The sequence below is a fragment of the Hemitrygon akajei genome, chromosome 21 (assembly GCF_048418815.1).
Source record: "Hemitrygon akajei chromosome 21, sHemAka1.3, whole genome shotgun sequence".
Classification (NCBI taxonomy): domain Eukaryota; kingdom Metazoa; phylum Chordata; class Chondrichthyes; order Myliobatiformes; family Dasyatidae; genus Hemitrygon; species Hemitrygon akajei.
In genome coordinates this window covers 3,266,161-3,280,864 of record NC_133144.1, presented here as the reverse complement: position 1 = coordinate 3,280,864, position 14,704 = coordinate 3,266,161, and the positions used below count along the sequence as shown (strand labels likewise).

General features: G+C 39.5%; 1 protein-coding gene across 1 annotated transcript in view; it reads right to left on the bottom strand.

Moving 5' to 3' along the window:
• fan1 (FANCD2 and FANCI associated nuclease 1) overlaps positions 1-14,704 on the bottom strand; it is a 41,666-nt gene that overhangs the window by 9,120 nt on the left and 17,842 nt on the right. Inside the window, exons 7-8 of the mRNA XM_073024737.1 lie at positions 12,036-12,155; positions 11,693-11,857 (exon numbers count right to left, since the gene is read on the bottom strand). Coding sequence (XP_072880838.1) covers positions 11,693-11,857; positions 12,036-12,155 — 285 coding nt within the window. The remainder of the gene's footprint in view (positions 1-11,692; positions 11,858-12,035; positions 12,156-14,704) is intronic.

Here is a 14,704-nt window from a genome sequence, read left to right as displayed (position 1 = left end):
GGGCAAGGCAAGGTAGGTTTAGGTTTCAGTTCTTCCTGTTATTTGAGGAAAGGGGGAAGTGTGAGTGTGAGGGCAGCTTGTTGGGGGTCTCAAGATGGCGCTTATGGAGTGAAGCGGTTTTAGGCTTTGCTCCAAACCTTTTACTTTTTTTTAACCTACAAACACCCCCTAATTAATCTTTTTATACCTATTCTAAAGGGGTTTAAACATATGAAATTTTTTTCAACTGTTTGAAACATCTTCAACTCGCTGAAATGTCTAAAGCAAAGGAATCGAAACAGACGAAAGAACCGGTAACTTTAGAAGCAATTGCAAATCTTATGGACAACAGACTTGGAAAACTGGAGAGTAAATTAACCGCAAAGCTTTCTACGTTCGATGAAACTTTAAAGTCATTTGATGCAAAACTTCAAGCACTTACACTGGAGTCACAAAAACAACAAGCAAGTATTTTAGTTCTTGAAGAAGCCGCTCGCCAGAGAGATCGTATAATTGAAACTTTGCAACAACAGCAAACTTCAACTTCTCAACAGATGGATCGTTATAAATTTAAAATTACTGATTTCGAAAACCGCTCTCGAAGACAAAATCTTCGGTTAATTGGGATTCCGGAAACATTTGAGAATGGCGATCTCACTGTTTTTTTCTCCAAATTTTTAATGGATGTCTTTGGCTCAGAAGTACTGGATTTTCCTCCAACAATCGACCGTGCACATCGCATCTCTCGTTTTCATTCAGATTCAAGTTTGAAACCATGACAAGTAATTCTCCGGATCCATTACCCTCATACCAAAGAGCGTTTGATTCGGGCTGCACGGAAAAAGGGTATGATCAGCTTTCAAGATTTTAAATTCTGTATTCTGGAAGATTACAGTCCCGAAGTTTTAAGGGCAAGAATGGCTTTTAAATCAGTTATGTCGGAAATTCATCAGAAAGGCTACAAGCAAGCGCTGTTATTTCCAGCACATTTGAGAGTTTCTCTTGAAGATGGAACTTATTGGCTGTTTAAATCTCCAGCGGATGCTCAAAAATTTCTGGAAGAATAACATTTTATCGGGTTGACTAATGTAATAATTAGTCTATAGATTTGGATCTTCTATAAAATGATGTTTTTTTTAATGTATGGCTTACATGTACTTTTTATACATGGTAAAAGTTCGTTTTTGGTTTATTTTGAATTTGTTATTTTTTCATATTATTAATCTGTTAGTTTTGAAAGTAATTTATTAGGGTTTTCTTTTAAGTTCGTACACACTTTTTTATATTTTTTAACGTTTAAATATTAAGATTTTTTTAAAAATAAAATGTTGTTTCTTCTTCCCGAAAGGCTTTAGTGCTTGGAATGTCATATCCGTTTTGATGTGTTTGAATAAGTTTTAAACTTTCTTTTAAAACACTAATTCAGTATTATTCATTTATGGGTTTTATCATTTTAATTCTTTTTTTTTAAATCCCTTTGTTTTATATATATAATACTAACTTTATATTTTAATTTTTGTTATACCAACCCTTTCTTATAATATGGGTGGTTTGTATCTTTTATTCAACTTTTTTTTTGTTTGAGTTGCCGTCTTGAGACATGGGGGTAATTTTAGTGTTAGATTGCTTGCTTGCCTCTTTTTGGCTTTTTTCCTGGGGTTTTGAGGGTGGAGGGAGGGGGATTTTTCTATTTTCTTTTCTTTCTGCTTGCTTTGTGCTTAGTTTTACTTCATGGGCTTATATGAAACTACAAAAATGGTTGCAGTGTCGTGACTTCCGGTTCCTCCTTGAACTTACTTTCCTCTTCCGGATTCATGAGTTCATCTTTTTTTTAACCTTATGTGTTAATTGTAATAAATATTGTCAATATGGATAGGGTTATTAATTTTGTTTCTTGGAATACTAATGGTTTAAATCATCCGATCAAACGGAAAAAAATATTCAAAGTATTCCATAGAATGAATGCTAATGTTATCTTTGTACAAGAGACTCATGTAAGGAAGGTGGATAGTCAACGCTTTTTTAGGTTTTGGAAAGGCCAACAATATCACTCGAATCCTCAAGCCAAAGTAAGAGGCGTTTCTATTTTTATAGATTCTTCAACCTCCTTTATACATCATGAAACAATTTCACACCCACAAGGTAGATTTTTGCTTATTACTGGTCTACTTTTTAATCAAAAAGTAGTTTTAGTTAATGTTTATGCTCCAAATACTGATTGTCCTGAATTTTTTAAGTGTCTATTTACATCCTTTCCCAATTTGAATCAGTATAGACTGATAATGGGTGGGGATTTTAACTGTTGTTTAAACCCTTCGATGGATAGATCCAAGTCCACACAAGGTCTTCCGAATAAATCGGCCTCTCTTATCAACTCCTTTATGACTGATTCAGCAATTTGCGAAATGACAAAGAGTTTTCTTACTTTTCTCATGCTTATCATAATTATTCAAGAATTGATTACTTTTTCATTGATCACCGTTTACTTACAGATGTTATAGATTGTAAATATGACTATTACCATTTCTGATCATGCACCTTTGAAGTTATCTATTAAGATAATGGATTCATCTATTAATACTAAATCTTGGAGGTTCAACTCTATTTTATTGCAGGACTTAGACTTTGTTAATTTTATTAAACAACAAATTGATTTGTTTTTCTCAACAAATTCTACAGCAGAGATCTCTAGTGGAATTTTATGGGACACTTTTAAAGCATTTATTTGTGGACAGATTATTTCATACTCTGCTGGAGTTAGGAAACGAACTAATTCTAAAATATTAACATTGGTTGACAAAATCAAAGCAATTGATAAGATTTATTCAGTGACTCCCAGCAAAAAACTTTATAAAGAAAGAGTGGAACTTCAAATGGAGCATAGTTTGTTATTATCCTCTTCGATTGTGTTATGCCCTCGGCCCCCTCCTTTGTGAGAATCGCAAGAACCCTAGTCAAGGGGGGGTCAACTGACCCAAAAGAGGAAGAGACGTGCTGAATAGACACAGGAAAATGGGAGAGAGAGAGAGAGAGAGAGACCACGTTCTCCCAAGAAGCAGAATAAAGGTGACCTTGACTATTGTCTCATGGAGACCACGTGAAAAGCCCTCGGGCAAAGTGGGCTGGTTGAGAGAGAGATCGCATTACCTGCAACTTGATTGACACCTGCGATCCCGTGAAGAAGTATAAAGGAGGGTCTGAGGGGGGGGACCCTCAGACGCACCCAGGAGACACCAAGGAAGCACGATATCGATTCCCGTGGGAGCGGGAAGCCATTTTGAAGGAAGCCACGTGCGTTAGATTCCTAATTTTGAATATGTGGCTAGAACCAACGAAAGACTGCTTTTAACTAACAACGGGGAAGTCTGCTCCCCTGATTTCAAGGATTTGCTCTGCAAAGACAATGGGCAAGTGTTCATCTTTTCTAAATCATCTCTTTCTCTCTACAACGTGAAAACCCCAGCGGTTCCCAAAAGGGAAAAGCCTGCAAACTTCTGAGTGACTCTTTATATTTCAGTTGGACTCAGTATTACCCCTAGACAACTATAGAGCTTATTTCTGATTGATTATGGTTACACCGGTGTTTTAGATTGAGTTTGACGATGCCTATGATCTGAATGTTTTGTATTAACCATACGTTTGTGCCCTTTTTGAATAAAACGTTTGAAAATAGTAGCATCCGACTCAGCTGATCCCACTATCTTTGCTGGTAAGTTACCTGGTTACGGGGTTACGTAACAATTGAAAATCAGTTAATTAAATCTAGAACCCAGTTTTATGTATATGGAGATAAGTCTGGTAAATTATTGGCTAATCAATTGAAAACTGCTTCGATTAAACGACAGATTACTAGGATTCGTAAACAAGATGGCACTCTGACGATCGACCATAAAGAGATAAATAAAGCCTTTCAAGATTTTTATAATTCCTTATATCAATCAGAATTTGCTGAGGATTCTTCTATAATAGATGAATTTTTAAGGAAATTGAATATTCCAAAATTAACAGTAGAGGATAGTGTATTCTTAGATACACCTATCACGGAAACTGAAATAAAAAAAGGCTATTTTTTCAATGAATTCCGGTAAAGCTTCTGGTCCAGATGGTTATTCTGCAGAATTTTTTAAATCTTTTTCCTCTATACTTTCTCCTTGGCTTTGTAAAATTTTTAAAGATGCGTTAATTATAGGTAAATTGCCACAATCTTTTTAAGAAGCTTCTATTTCTTTAATCCTTAAAAAAGATAAAGACCCTATTGAATGTGGATCCTATCGGCCTATATCCTTGCTGAATACGGATTTTAAGATTTTTAGTAAAATTTTGGCTACTAGAATAGAAAATATATTACCTCGAATCATTTCTGAAGATCAGACTGGATTTATTAAAAATCGCTATTCATCTTTTAACATTAGAAAATTAATTAACATTATTTATACTCCTTCATCCAAAATACCAGAATGTGTCATTTCTTTAGATGCTGAAAAAGCATTTGATAGAGTTGAATGGCCATATTTATTTAATACGATGCAGCATTTTAATTTTAGTTCAAAATTTTTATCATGGATTAAGTTAATATACTATAAACCCTTAGCTTCGGTTTTTACCAATAATCAAAGATCTCCTTTTTTTCAGTTATTTCGTGGTACAAGGCAAGGCTGTCCTTTAAGTCCTTTACTATTTGACATCGCTTTGGAACCTTTGGCTATAGCCATTCGTGAATCACCTAATATTTTGGGTATTACTCGTGGGGAGAGGACGTATAAGTTATCATTATATGCTGATGATTTGTTACTATACATATCCGACCCTGAAAGATCTATTTCTGCTATTTCGTCCTTGCTTGCTCAGTTTAGTAACTTGTCTGGTTATAAATTGAATTTTAATAAGAGTGAATTATTTCCATTAAATATGCAAGTTCCAATTTATAAACATTTACCTTTTAAAGTGGTTACAGATTATTTTACTTATTTAGGCATTAAAATTACTAAAAAACATAAAGATTTATTTAAAGTTAACTTTTTACCCTTAATTGACCAAGTTAAGCAACTTGCTATCAGGTGGTCTCCGCTATCTTTGTCATTGGTTGGTAGAATTAATGCTATTACGATGATGGTATTACCCAAATTCTTATATCTATTTCAAGCATTACCAATTTTTATTCCTAAATCTTTTTTTGATATTATTGACTCTAAAATATCTTATCTATGGCAGAATAAAAATCCTAGACTAGGTAAAAAATATTTACAGAAGCCTAAGAAGGATGGTGGTTTGGCTTTGCCAAACTTGAGATTTTACTATTGGGCAGTTAATATACGATATTTAATATTTTGGACACAAGAAATGACTGCAGTTGCCTGCCCACAATGGGTAAATTTGGAATGTAAATCTGTACAAGACTTTTCATTGTTTTCAATCTTAGGATCTTCGCTTCCTTTTTATTTATCTAAATTGAATAAACAAATACACAAATCCTATAGTCAAATATACATTGCGAATTTGGTTTCAATTTCGTAAATTTTTTGGTTTGAATAAGTTTATTTTATCATGCCCTATAATATCTAACTATTCTTTTCGGCCCTCTTTTATGGATCAAGCTTTTCTCTTATGGAAAACAAAAGGTATAACATGTTTTCGTGATTTGTTTTTAGATGATAGTGTTATGTCCTTTGAACAGCTATCTAATAAATATAATTTACCTAAAACCCATTTTTTTTTTAGATATTTGCAAGTTAGAAATTTTTTGTATAATGAGTTACAGTCTTTTCCGAAATTATGTCCATTGGACATTACCGAAAGAATTTTAGCTCTGAACCCTTGTCAAAAGGGTTTAGTAGCTATTATTTATAATATGATCATGAAAATACAGCCAGAAGTATCAGAAAAAATTAAGAAGGAATGGGAAGAAGAACTTCATTGTCTTATATCCACTGAACAGTGGGAGAAAATTTTACTATTAGTCAATTCGTCCTCTATTTGTGCTAAACATGCCCTAATACAATTTAAGGTTTTACTCTTATGTTAATCCAACCTGTGACAGATGTCATTCTGATGTTGCTTCATTGACCCATATGTTTTGGTCTTGCCCTTGTTTACAAAATTACTGGAAAGATATATTCAGTATTATTTCAAGAGTTCTGAATATCAATTTCCAACCGCATCCTTTTACTGCAATTTTTGGTTTACCAATGGTGGATAATAGTCGTTTATCCTCTTCATCTCGACGAATGATTGCATTTGTTACATTAATGGCTAGAAGATCTATTTTATTGAACTGGAAAGAAATTAATCCTCCAACTATATTTCAGTGGTTCTCTCAAACTATCTCTTGTTTGAGTTTAGAAAAAAATTAGAAGTGTTGTTTTTGATCCTTCAGTTAAATTTGAAGAAACTTGGAGACCATTTATACAACATTTTCATATGAGTTAAATTGTCTTTTCCTAAACCTCACTTTGATTATCCTTAATTATTTGGATGGAGGTTTGGAGTTATTGGCACTACTGTATGTACTTAACATTATGCAATGGGCCATGTTGGTTAGTTTTTTTTCTTTCTCTTTTTTTGGGGTTGTTTTTTTTTCTTTTTGTCTCTTTTGTTCATAAATACTGAGTTTGGGAGGCTATATATATATATATTGATTATTGTATATTTGAATGTCTACTTAAACTATTAATTATGTACTCTCAAACACTTTGTATTCATGTTTCATTTATGTTTGTTTAAAAAATTAATAAAAAGATTTAAAAAGAAAAGAAAGAAAGAGTGTGAGGGCAGCTTGTTGTTCTTGGTGTCGGATGTGGGAGGTCCTGGAGTCTCCCAGCCTCCCAGATGTCCACATCTGCGCCAGGTGCGCCAAGCTGCAGCTCCTAAGGGACTGTGTTAGGGAACTGGAGCTGCAGCTCGATGACCTTCATCTGGTCAGGCAGAGTGAGGAGTTACAGGCAGGTGGTCACACCAGGGCCACGGGAGGCAGACAGGTGAGTCACGGTTAGGAGGGGGAAGGGGAAGAGTCAGGTACTAGAGAGTACCCCAGTGGCTGTACGCCTTGACAATAAGTACTCCTGTTTGAGTACTGTTGGGGAGGACAGCCTACCTGGGGGAAGCAACAGTGGCCGTGCCTCCAGCACAGTCCCGTAGCTCAGAAGGGTAGGGAAAGGAAGAGGAAGGCAGTAGTAATAGGGGACTCGATAGTTAGGGGGTCAGATAGGCGATTCTGAGGACGAAATCAGGAGACCCGGATGGTAGTTTGCCTCCCTGGTGCCAGGGTCTGGGATGTTTCTGATCGTGTCCAAGATATCCTGAAGTGGGAAGGTGAGGAGCCAGAGGTCATGGTACATATAAGTACCAATGACATAGGTAGGAAAAGGGAAGAGGTCCTGAAAGGAGACTATAGGGAGTTAGGAAGGAAGTTGAGAAGGACCAAAAAGGTAGTAATCTCGGGATTACTGCCTGTGCCACACGACAGTGAGAATAGGAATGGAATGAGGTGGAGGATAAATGCGTGGCTGAGGGATTGGAGCAGGGATTCAAGTTTCTGGATCATTGGGACTTCTTTTGGGGCAGGCTTGACCCGTACAAAAAGGACGGGTTACACTTGATTCCTAGGGGAACCAATATCCTGGCGGGGAGATTTGCTAAGGCTACTGGGGAGACTTTAAACTAGAATGGTTGGGAGGTGGGAATCAATTTGAAGAGACTAGAGGAGTGGAGGTTAGTTCACAAATAGAGAAAGCTAGTAGACAGTGTGTGAAGGAGGATAAACAGGTGATAGAGAAGGGGAGCGATCAGACCGAAGATGTAGGGGCGAAGGAAGAAAAAGATAATAAAGTTGTTTGCACCGTTAGGAATAAACAGACAGTAAGAGGTGGAGAATTTCTTAATGCATCTATTTTAATGCTAGGAGCATTGTAAGAAAGGTGGATGAGCTTAGAGCATGGATTGATACCTGGAAATATGATGTTGTAGCTATTAGTGAAACAGGGTTGCAGGAGGGGTGTGATTGCCATTTAAATATTCCTGAATTTTGTTGCTTCAGGTGTGATAGAATCGGAGGGGCAAGATGGGGAAGTGTTGCATTGCTTGTCCAAGAAAATATTACAGCGGTGCTTTGGCAGGATAGATTAAAAGGCTCATCTAGGGAGACTATTTGGGGGGGAATTGAGGAATGGGAAAGGTGTAGTAACACTTATAGGGGTGTATTATAGACAACCTAATGGGGAGCGAGAATTGGAGCAGCAAATTTGCAAGGAGATAGCAGATATTTGTAGTAAGCACAAGGTTGTGATTATGGAAGATTTTAATTTTCTACACAGACTGGGAAGCCCATTCTGTAAAAGGGCTGGATGGTTTGGAGTTTGTAAAATGTGTGCAGGATAGTTTTTTGCAGCAATACACAGAGATACCAACTAGAGAAGGGGCAGTGTTGGATCTCCTGTTAGGGAATGAGATAGGTCAGGTGACGGAGGTATGTGTTGGGGAGCACTTCAGGTCCAGTGATCACAATGCCATTAGTTTCAATATAATTATGGAGAAGGATAGGACTGGACCCAGGGTTGAGATTTTTGATTGGAGAAAGGCTAACTTTGAGGAGATGTGAAAGAATTTAGGAGTGGATTGGGACAATTTGTTTTATGGGAAGGATGTAATAGAGAAATGGAGGTCATTTAAAGGTGAAATTTTGAAGGTACAGAATCTTTATGTTCCTAATAGGTTGAAAGGTTAAAAGTTTGAGAGAGCCATGGTTTTCAAGGGATATTGGAAACTTGGTTCGGAAAAAGAGAGAAATCTACGATAAATATAGGGAGCATGGAGTAAATGAGGTGCTCGAGGAATTTAAAGAATGTACGAAGAATTTAGAAAGAAATTAGAAAAGCTAAGATATGAGGTTGTTTTAGCAAGTAAGGTGAAAATAAATCCGAAGTGCTTTTACAGTCATATTAATAGCAAAAGGGTAGTGAGGGATAAAATTGGTCCCTTAGAGAATCAGCTATGTATGGAGCCAAAAGAAATGGGGGAGATTTTGAACAATTTCTTTTCTTCGGTATTCACTAAGGAGAAGGATATTGAATTGTGTAAGGTAAGGGAAACAAGTAGGGTAGTTATAGAAACTATGATGATTAAAGAAAAGGAAGTACTGGCGCTTTTAAAGAATATAAAAGTGGATAAATCTCCGGGTCCTGACAGGATATTCCCTAGGACCTTGAGGAAAGTTAGTGTAGAAATAGCAGGGGCTCTGTCAGAAATATTTCAAATGTCATTAGAGAAGGGGATGGTGCTGGAGGATTGGCATATTGCTCATGTCGTTCCATTGTTTAAAAAGGGTACTAAGAGTAAACCTAGCAATTATAGGCCTATAAGTTTGACGTCAGTGGTGGGTAAATTAATGGAAAGTATTCTTAAAGATGGTATATATAATTATCTGGATAGACAGTGTCTGATTAGGAGCAGTCAACATGGATTTGTGCGTGGAAAGTCATGTTTGACAAATCTTATTGAATTTTTTTTGAAGAGATTACTAGGAAAGTTGATGAGGGTAAAGCAATGTTGTCTATATGGACTTCAGTAAGGCCTTTGACAAGGGTCCACACGGAAGGTTAGTTAGGAATGTTCAATTGTTAGGTATTATTATCGAAGTAGTGAAATGGATTCAACAGTGGCTGGATGGGAGATGCCAGAAAGTAGTGGTGGATAACTGTTTGTCAGGTTGGGGGCCGGTGACTAGTGGTGTGCCTCAGGGATCTGTACTGGGTCCAATGTTGTTTGTCATATACATTAATGATCTGGATGATGGGGGTGGTAAATTGGATTAGTAAGCATGCAAATGACACTAAGATAGGTGGCACTGTGGATAATGAAGTAGGTTTTCAAAGCTTGCAGAGAGATTTAGGCCAGTTAGAAGAGTGGGCTGAAAGATGGCAGATGGAGTTTAATGCTGATAAGTGTGAGGTGCTACATTTTGGAATAATCAAAATAGGACATACATGATAAATGGTAGGGCACTGAGGTTTGCAGTAGAACAGAGTGATCTAGGAATAATGGTGCATAGTTCCTTGAAGGTGGAATCTCATGTGGATAGGGTGGTGAAGAAAGCTTTTGGTATGCTGGCCTTTATAAATCAGAGCATTGAGTATAGGAGTTGGGATGCAATGTTAAAATTGTGCAAGGCATTGGTAAGGCCGAATCTGGAGTATTGTGTACAGTTCTGGTCACCAAATTATAGGAAAGATGTCAACAAAATAGAGAGAGTACAGAGGGGATTTACTAGGATGATACCTGGGTTTCAGCACCTAAGTTACAGAGAAAGGTTGAACAAGTTAGGTCTTTATTCTTTGGAGCAAAGAAAGTTGAGGGGGGACTTGATAGAGGTATTTAAAATTATGAGGGGAATAGATAGAGTTGACGTGGATAGGCTTTTTCCATTGAGAGTAGGGGAGATTCAAACAAGAGGACATGAGTTGAGAGTTAAGGGGCAAAAGTTTAGGGGTAACACGAGGGGGAACTTCTTTACTCAGAGAGTGGTAGCTGTGTGGAACAAGCTTCCAGTAGAAGTGGTAGAGGCAGGTTCGATTTTGTCATTTAAAAAAAAAAATTGGATAGGTATATGGACAGGAAAGGAATGGAGGTTATGGGCTGAGTGCAGGTAGGTGGCACGAGGTGAGAGTAAGCATTCAGCACGGACTAGAAGGACCGAGATGGCCTGTTTCCGTGCTGTAATTGTTATATGGATATATGTTGAAAGACCTAGATGGAGTGGGTATGTAGAGAATGTTTCCTGTAGTGGAGGAGTCTCGGACCAGAGGGCATGGCCTCAGAATAGAGGGGTCCATTTAGAATGGAGATGAGGAGGAATTTCTTTCACCAGAGGAGGGTGGATCTGTGGAATTCGTTGCCACAGGCAGCTATGGGACCAAGTCATATTTAAGACAGTGGTTGACTTTCAAATCTCTTACTATCTTTCCTTTCGGTTAGTCCTGACGAAGGGTCTCAGCCCGAAACGTTGACAGCGCTTCTCCCTATAGATGCTGCCTGGCCTGCTGTGTTCCACCAACATTTTGTGTGTGTTGTTTGAAAAGTTCTTAAATAGTCAAGGCATGAAAGGTTACAGAGAGAAACCAGGAGAATGGTGTTGAAGGAAAATTAATGAGCAATGAAGAAATGGCAGAGAAGACTCGATGGGCCAAATGGCCTAATTCAGCTCCTATCTTTTATGGTCTGTCAGACACCCCACTTCCTCAACACTACTTGCCGCCCCACCTATCTTTATATCATCCACAAACTTAGTTACAAAGCCATCAATTAGCAGCGGACCAATTGATTTGAAGAGAGAGAGAGCTGTGTGGAGAAGAGTTTAGAAAAGGAGTTTTTTGCAGGGATTGGTGCATTAGCAGCAGACCAATCGATTCGTGATTCATTAGCAGGAGCAAATAAAAGTAAAGCAGGGTCAAAGCAGACCAGCCATTGTGTGACGGGACTAGAGTAGGAGTGGGGACTTGAGGCTTTGGCAAGGAGCCACAGTTAAGTAGCAAGGAAGGCTTTTGTAGTCGTTGAATCAAAAGTCACTGAATTACCAACAGCGTTAAATGGAAGGAATGTAACACTCTGTCACTTCCACTGACCCATTCTGGGAATGGCACTTTAAGGATTTAAAGGAATTGGAGAGATTATGACAGAGTACTGCTTGGTCAGATGTTCCAGCTCCTGCTCTCACACTACTCACATGTGGTACTTGTTCCATATCCATCACGGGCAAGTCCTGAAGAAGGTGGTGCCATTTTCTGAAGCCTGGAGAGTCACGTATCCGCAGCACTCGCTGCTGCAGAGCCAGCCGATATCCCGTGTGTACACATGTGTCAGCCAGACCTTCCCGCAGACAATGGATTGCCTGCAGCCAAATCACAACAAAGAACAACGCAAGGAAACAGGTGAACAGAGCTTCAGTCAGCTCCCATCACAGTCTTCCTCTACCCAGGGAGAGCTGGGTTCACATAGCATAACCAGTGATGGGATGTTCCCACTTCCTCCTATCCAATGACAAGTGATGCTGTTTTAATCAGTGTTACCTGGTCAGTCTGCTTGAGGTGTTGCAGGAGATTCAGAGTCAGTCGATCCCACCAGCAGCCACGACTCTCAGGACAGAAGATGTCCTGGTCCAGAAGGCTCTTCAATTCCTCCACTGCCTCCTGACAAAAGGATTCACAGAGAGCTTTTAACTGGGATGTCCTAGCTCCAGCAGCTCAACTGCACTCAGGTCTACAGAGAGTTGCACAGCACAGAAATAGGCCATTCAGTCCATCACATCCATGATGAACTTTACGTTCATTTAATAGCCCCACCACGAAAAAAAAGGTTCTATTATCCTAGCTACACCTCCTGCACACAAGAGTGACACAGTAGTGCAGTGGTTATCACAACACTTTACAGTACAGATGACATGGGTTCAATTCCCACTGCTGTCTGTAAGCAGTTTGTACATTCTCCACGTGGAATGTGAGAGTTTCCCCTGGGTGCTCTGGTTTCCTCCCACAGTCCAAAGACGTACTAGTGCTAGGTTAACTGGTCATTGTAAATTGTCCCATGATTAAGCTCAGATTAAATCAGGGGACTTCTGGGCTGCATGGCTCAAAGGTCCAGAAGGGCATATTCTGCACTGTATCTCAATAAACAAAATGCTGGAGGAATTCAGCTGGTCAGGCAGCATACATGGAAATAGATAAACAATCGATGTTTCAGGCTGAGATTCTTCATCAGGACTGGAAGGAAGGGGTATGATACCAAAATAAAGTGGGAGGAAGGGAAGGAGCACTAGCTGGAAGGTGATTGGTGAAGCAAGGTAGGTGAGGGAAGGAGAATGAAGTGAGAGGCTGGACGGTGATAGGAGGAAAAGGTAAGGGCTTAAGAAGGAATCTGATAGAAGAGCAGAGTGAACTAGGAGGGAGAAAGGGAAGGAAGAGGGTAGGAGGCTACCTAGTCAAACTACAAGGTATTTCTCCTCCAACCTGAGACTGGCCTCATCACGGCAAGAGGAGGCCATGAAGCTACATATCAGAACAGGAATGGGATCGGACTTAAAATGGTTGGCAACTGGGAAATCTTGCTTTTTGCTGATGGAGCAAAGGTGCTTGATGAAGTGTACCCAAATCTATGTCAAGTCTCACCTGTGTAGGGGAGACTTCATCAGGAGCACCGGATACAGTACACAACCTCGACAGATTCATGGATAAGCTATTGCCTCAACTGGAAGGACTGCTTGGGACCCTGAATAGAGGAGAGGAAGCTGAACAGCCAGGTACAGCAGGGATAACTGTCAAGAGCCAGATTAGTGGGGAAGTACAAATGGACAAGAAAATCAGAGGGTGTGATCCCTGTGGAAAGAGATTTGGGGGGAGGGGGCAGTGGTGGGGTTCCTTTGGAAATGGCAGAAGTTGCAGAAAATGACTGCTGGATCCAGAGGCTCATGGTGAGGATAAGAGGAATTCTATTCTTGTTAATGTGCGGAAAGATGGGGTGAGGGCGGATGTCCAGTAGTTGGAGGTAGCATTAATGGTGGCGGAAAGAAACCCTTGTCCTTTATCTCTGATGTCCTGGAAAGGAAAGCCCCATCCTGGGAACAGATATGGCAGACCCAAAAGAATTGAGAAAAGGGAATACCATTTTTACAAAGATGGGAAGAGGTATAGTCAAGATAGCATGGGAATCAGTTTTATAAAAGCTGTCAGTTGACAATTTGCCTCCAGAGATTGAGAAAGTAGAGAGACTTGTCAGAAATGGACCAAGTGAATTTAAGTACGGGGTGGAAGCTAGAGGCAAAGTTGATGAAACTGATGAGCTCAGCACAGATGAATAAAACAGCACCAATGCAACACAGAAACAGTTGGGGAGCATTACCAGCACAGGCATAGAACATGAACTGTTCCATGTAGCCAATGAAAAGGCAGGCATAGCTTGGCCCATGACTACCCCTTGAGTTTGGAGAAAGTGGGAGAAGCCAAAAGAGAAATTGTTGAGTTTCCTGGCCAGTTCCCCTCCTCCATCTGGCAGAACTGGTCTTCACACTCAACAATATGGGGACTACTATGTCAAGTACCTTTGCTCCTTTTAAAGGATTTTCCCAGAGGCCAACCATTTTAATTCCTATCCCCATTCCCACTCTGACACTTTGGTCCATGGTCTCCCCTTCTGCCGCAATGAAACCACTCTCATGCATACCTCATATTATGTCTAGTTAGCTTCCAACCGGATGGTATGAACACTGATTTTTCAAACTTCTAGCAATTTCTCCCCTCCTTCAATTCTCAACTCTGCCCCCTTAGTTCTTCTCTTCTCATCTATTCATAAACTCCCCTTGGGTCCCCTCCTCCTTCCCTTTCTCCCATAATTTCACTCTCCTCTTTGATCAGATTCCTCCTTCTTCTGCCCTTTACCTTTTCCACCTATCACTTCCTCCACCATCCCCCACCCACCTGGCTTTACCAATCATCTTCTACCTATCCTCCACCTTAATATTCTGACATCTTCCCCCTTCCTTTCTAGTCCCTATGTGTCTTGACTGTTTATTCTCCTCCATAAATGTTGCCAGACCTGATGAGCGTGTGTGTGTGTGTGTCGCTTTGAATTTCCAACATCTGCAGAATCCCGTGTCTATACCTTTTACAGTTTTATCTACCTCTATCAGGTCACTCAGCCTCCTTTGCTCCAGGGAAAATCCACCCAGCCCATCCAATCTCTCCCC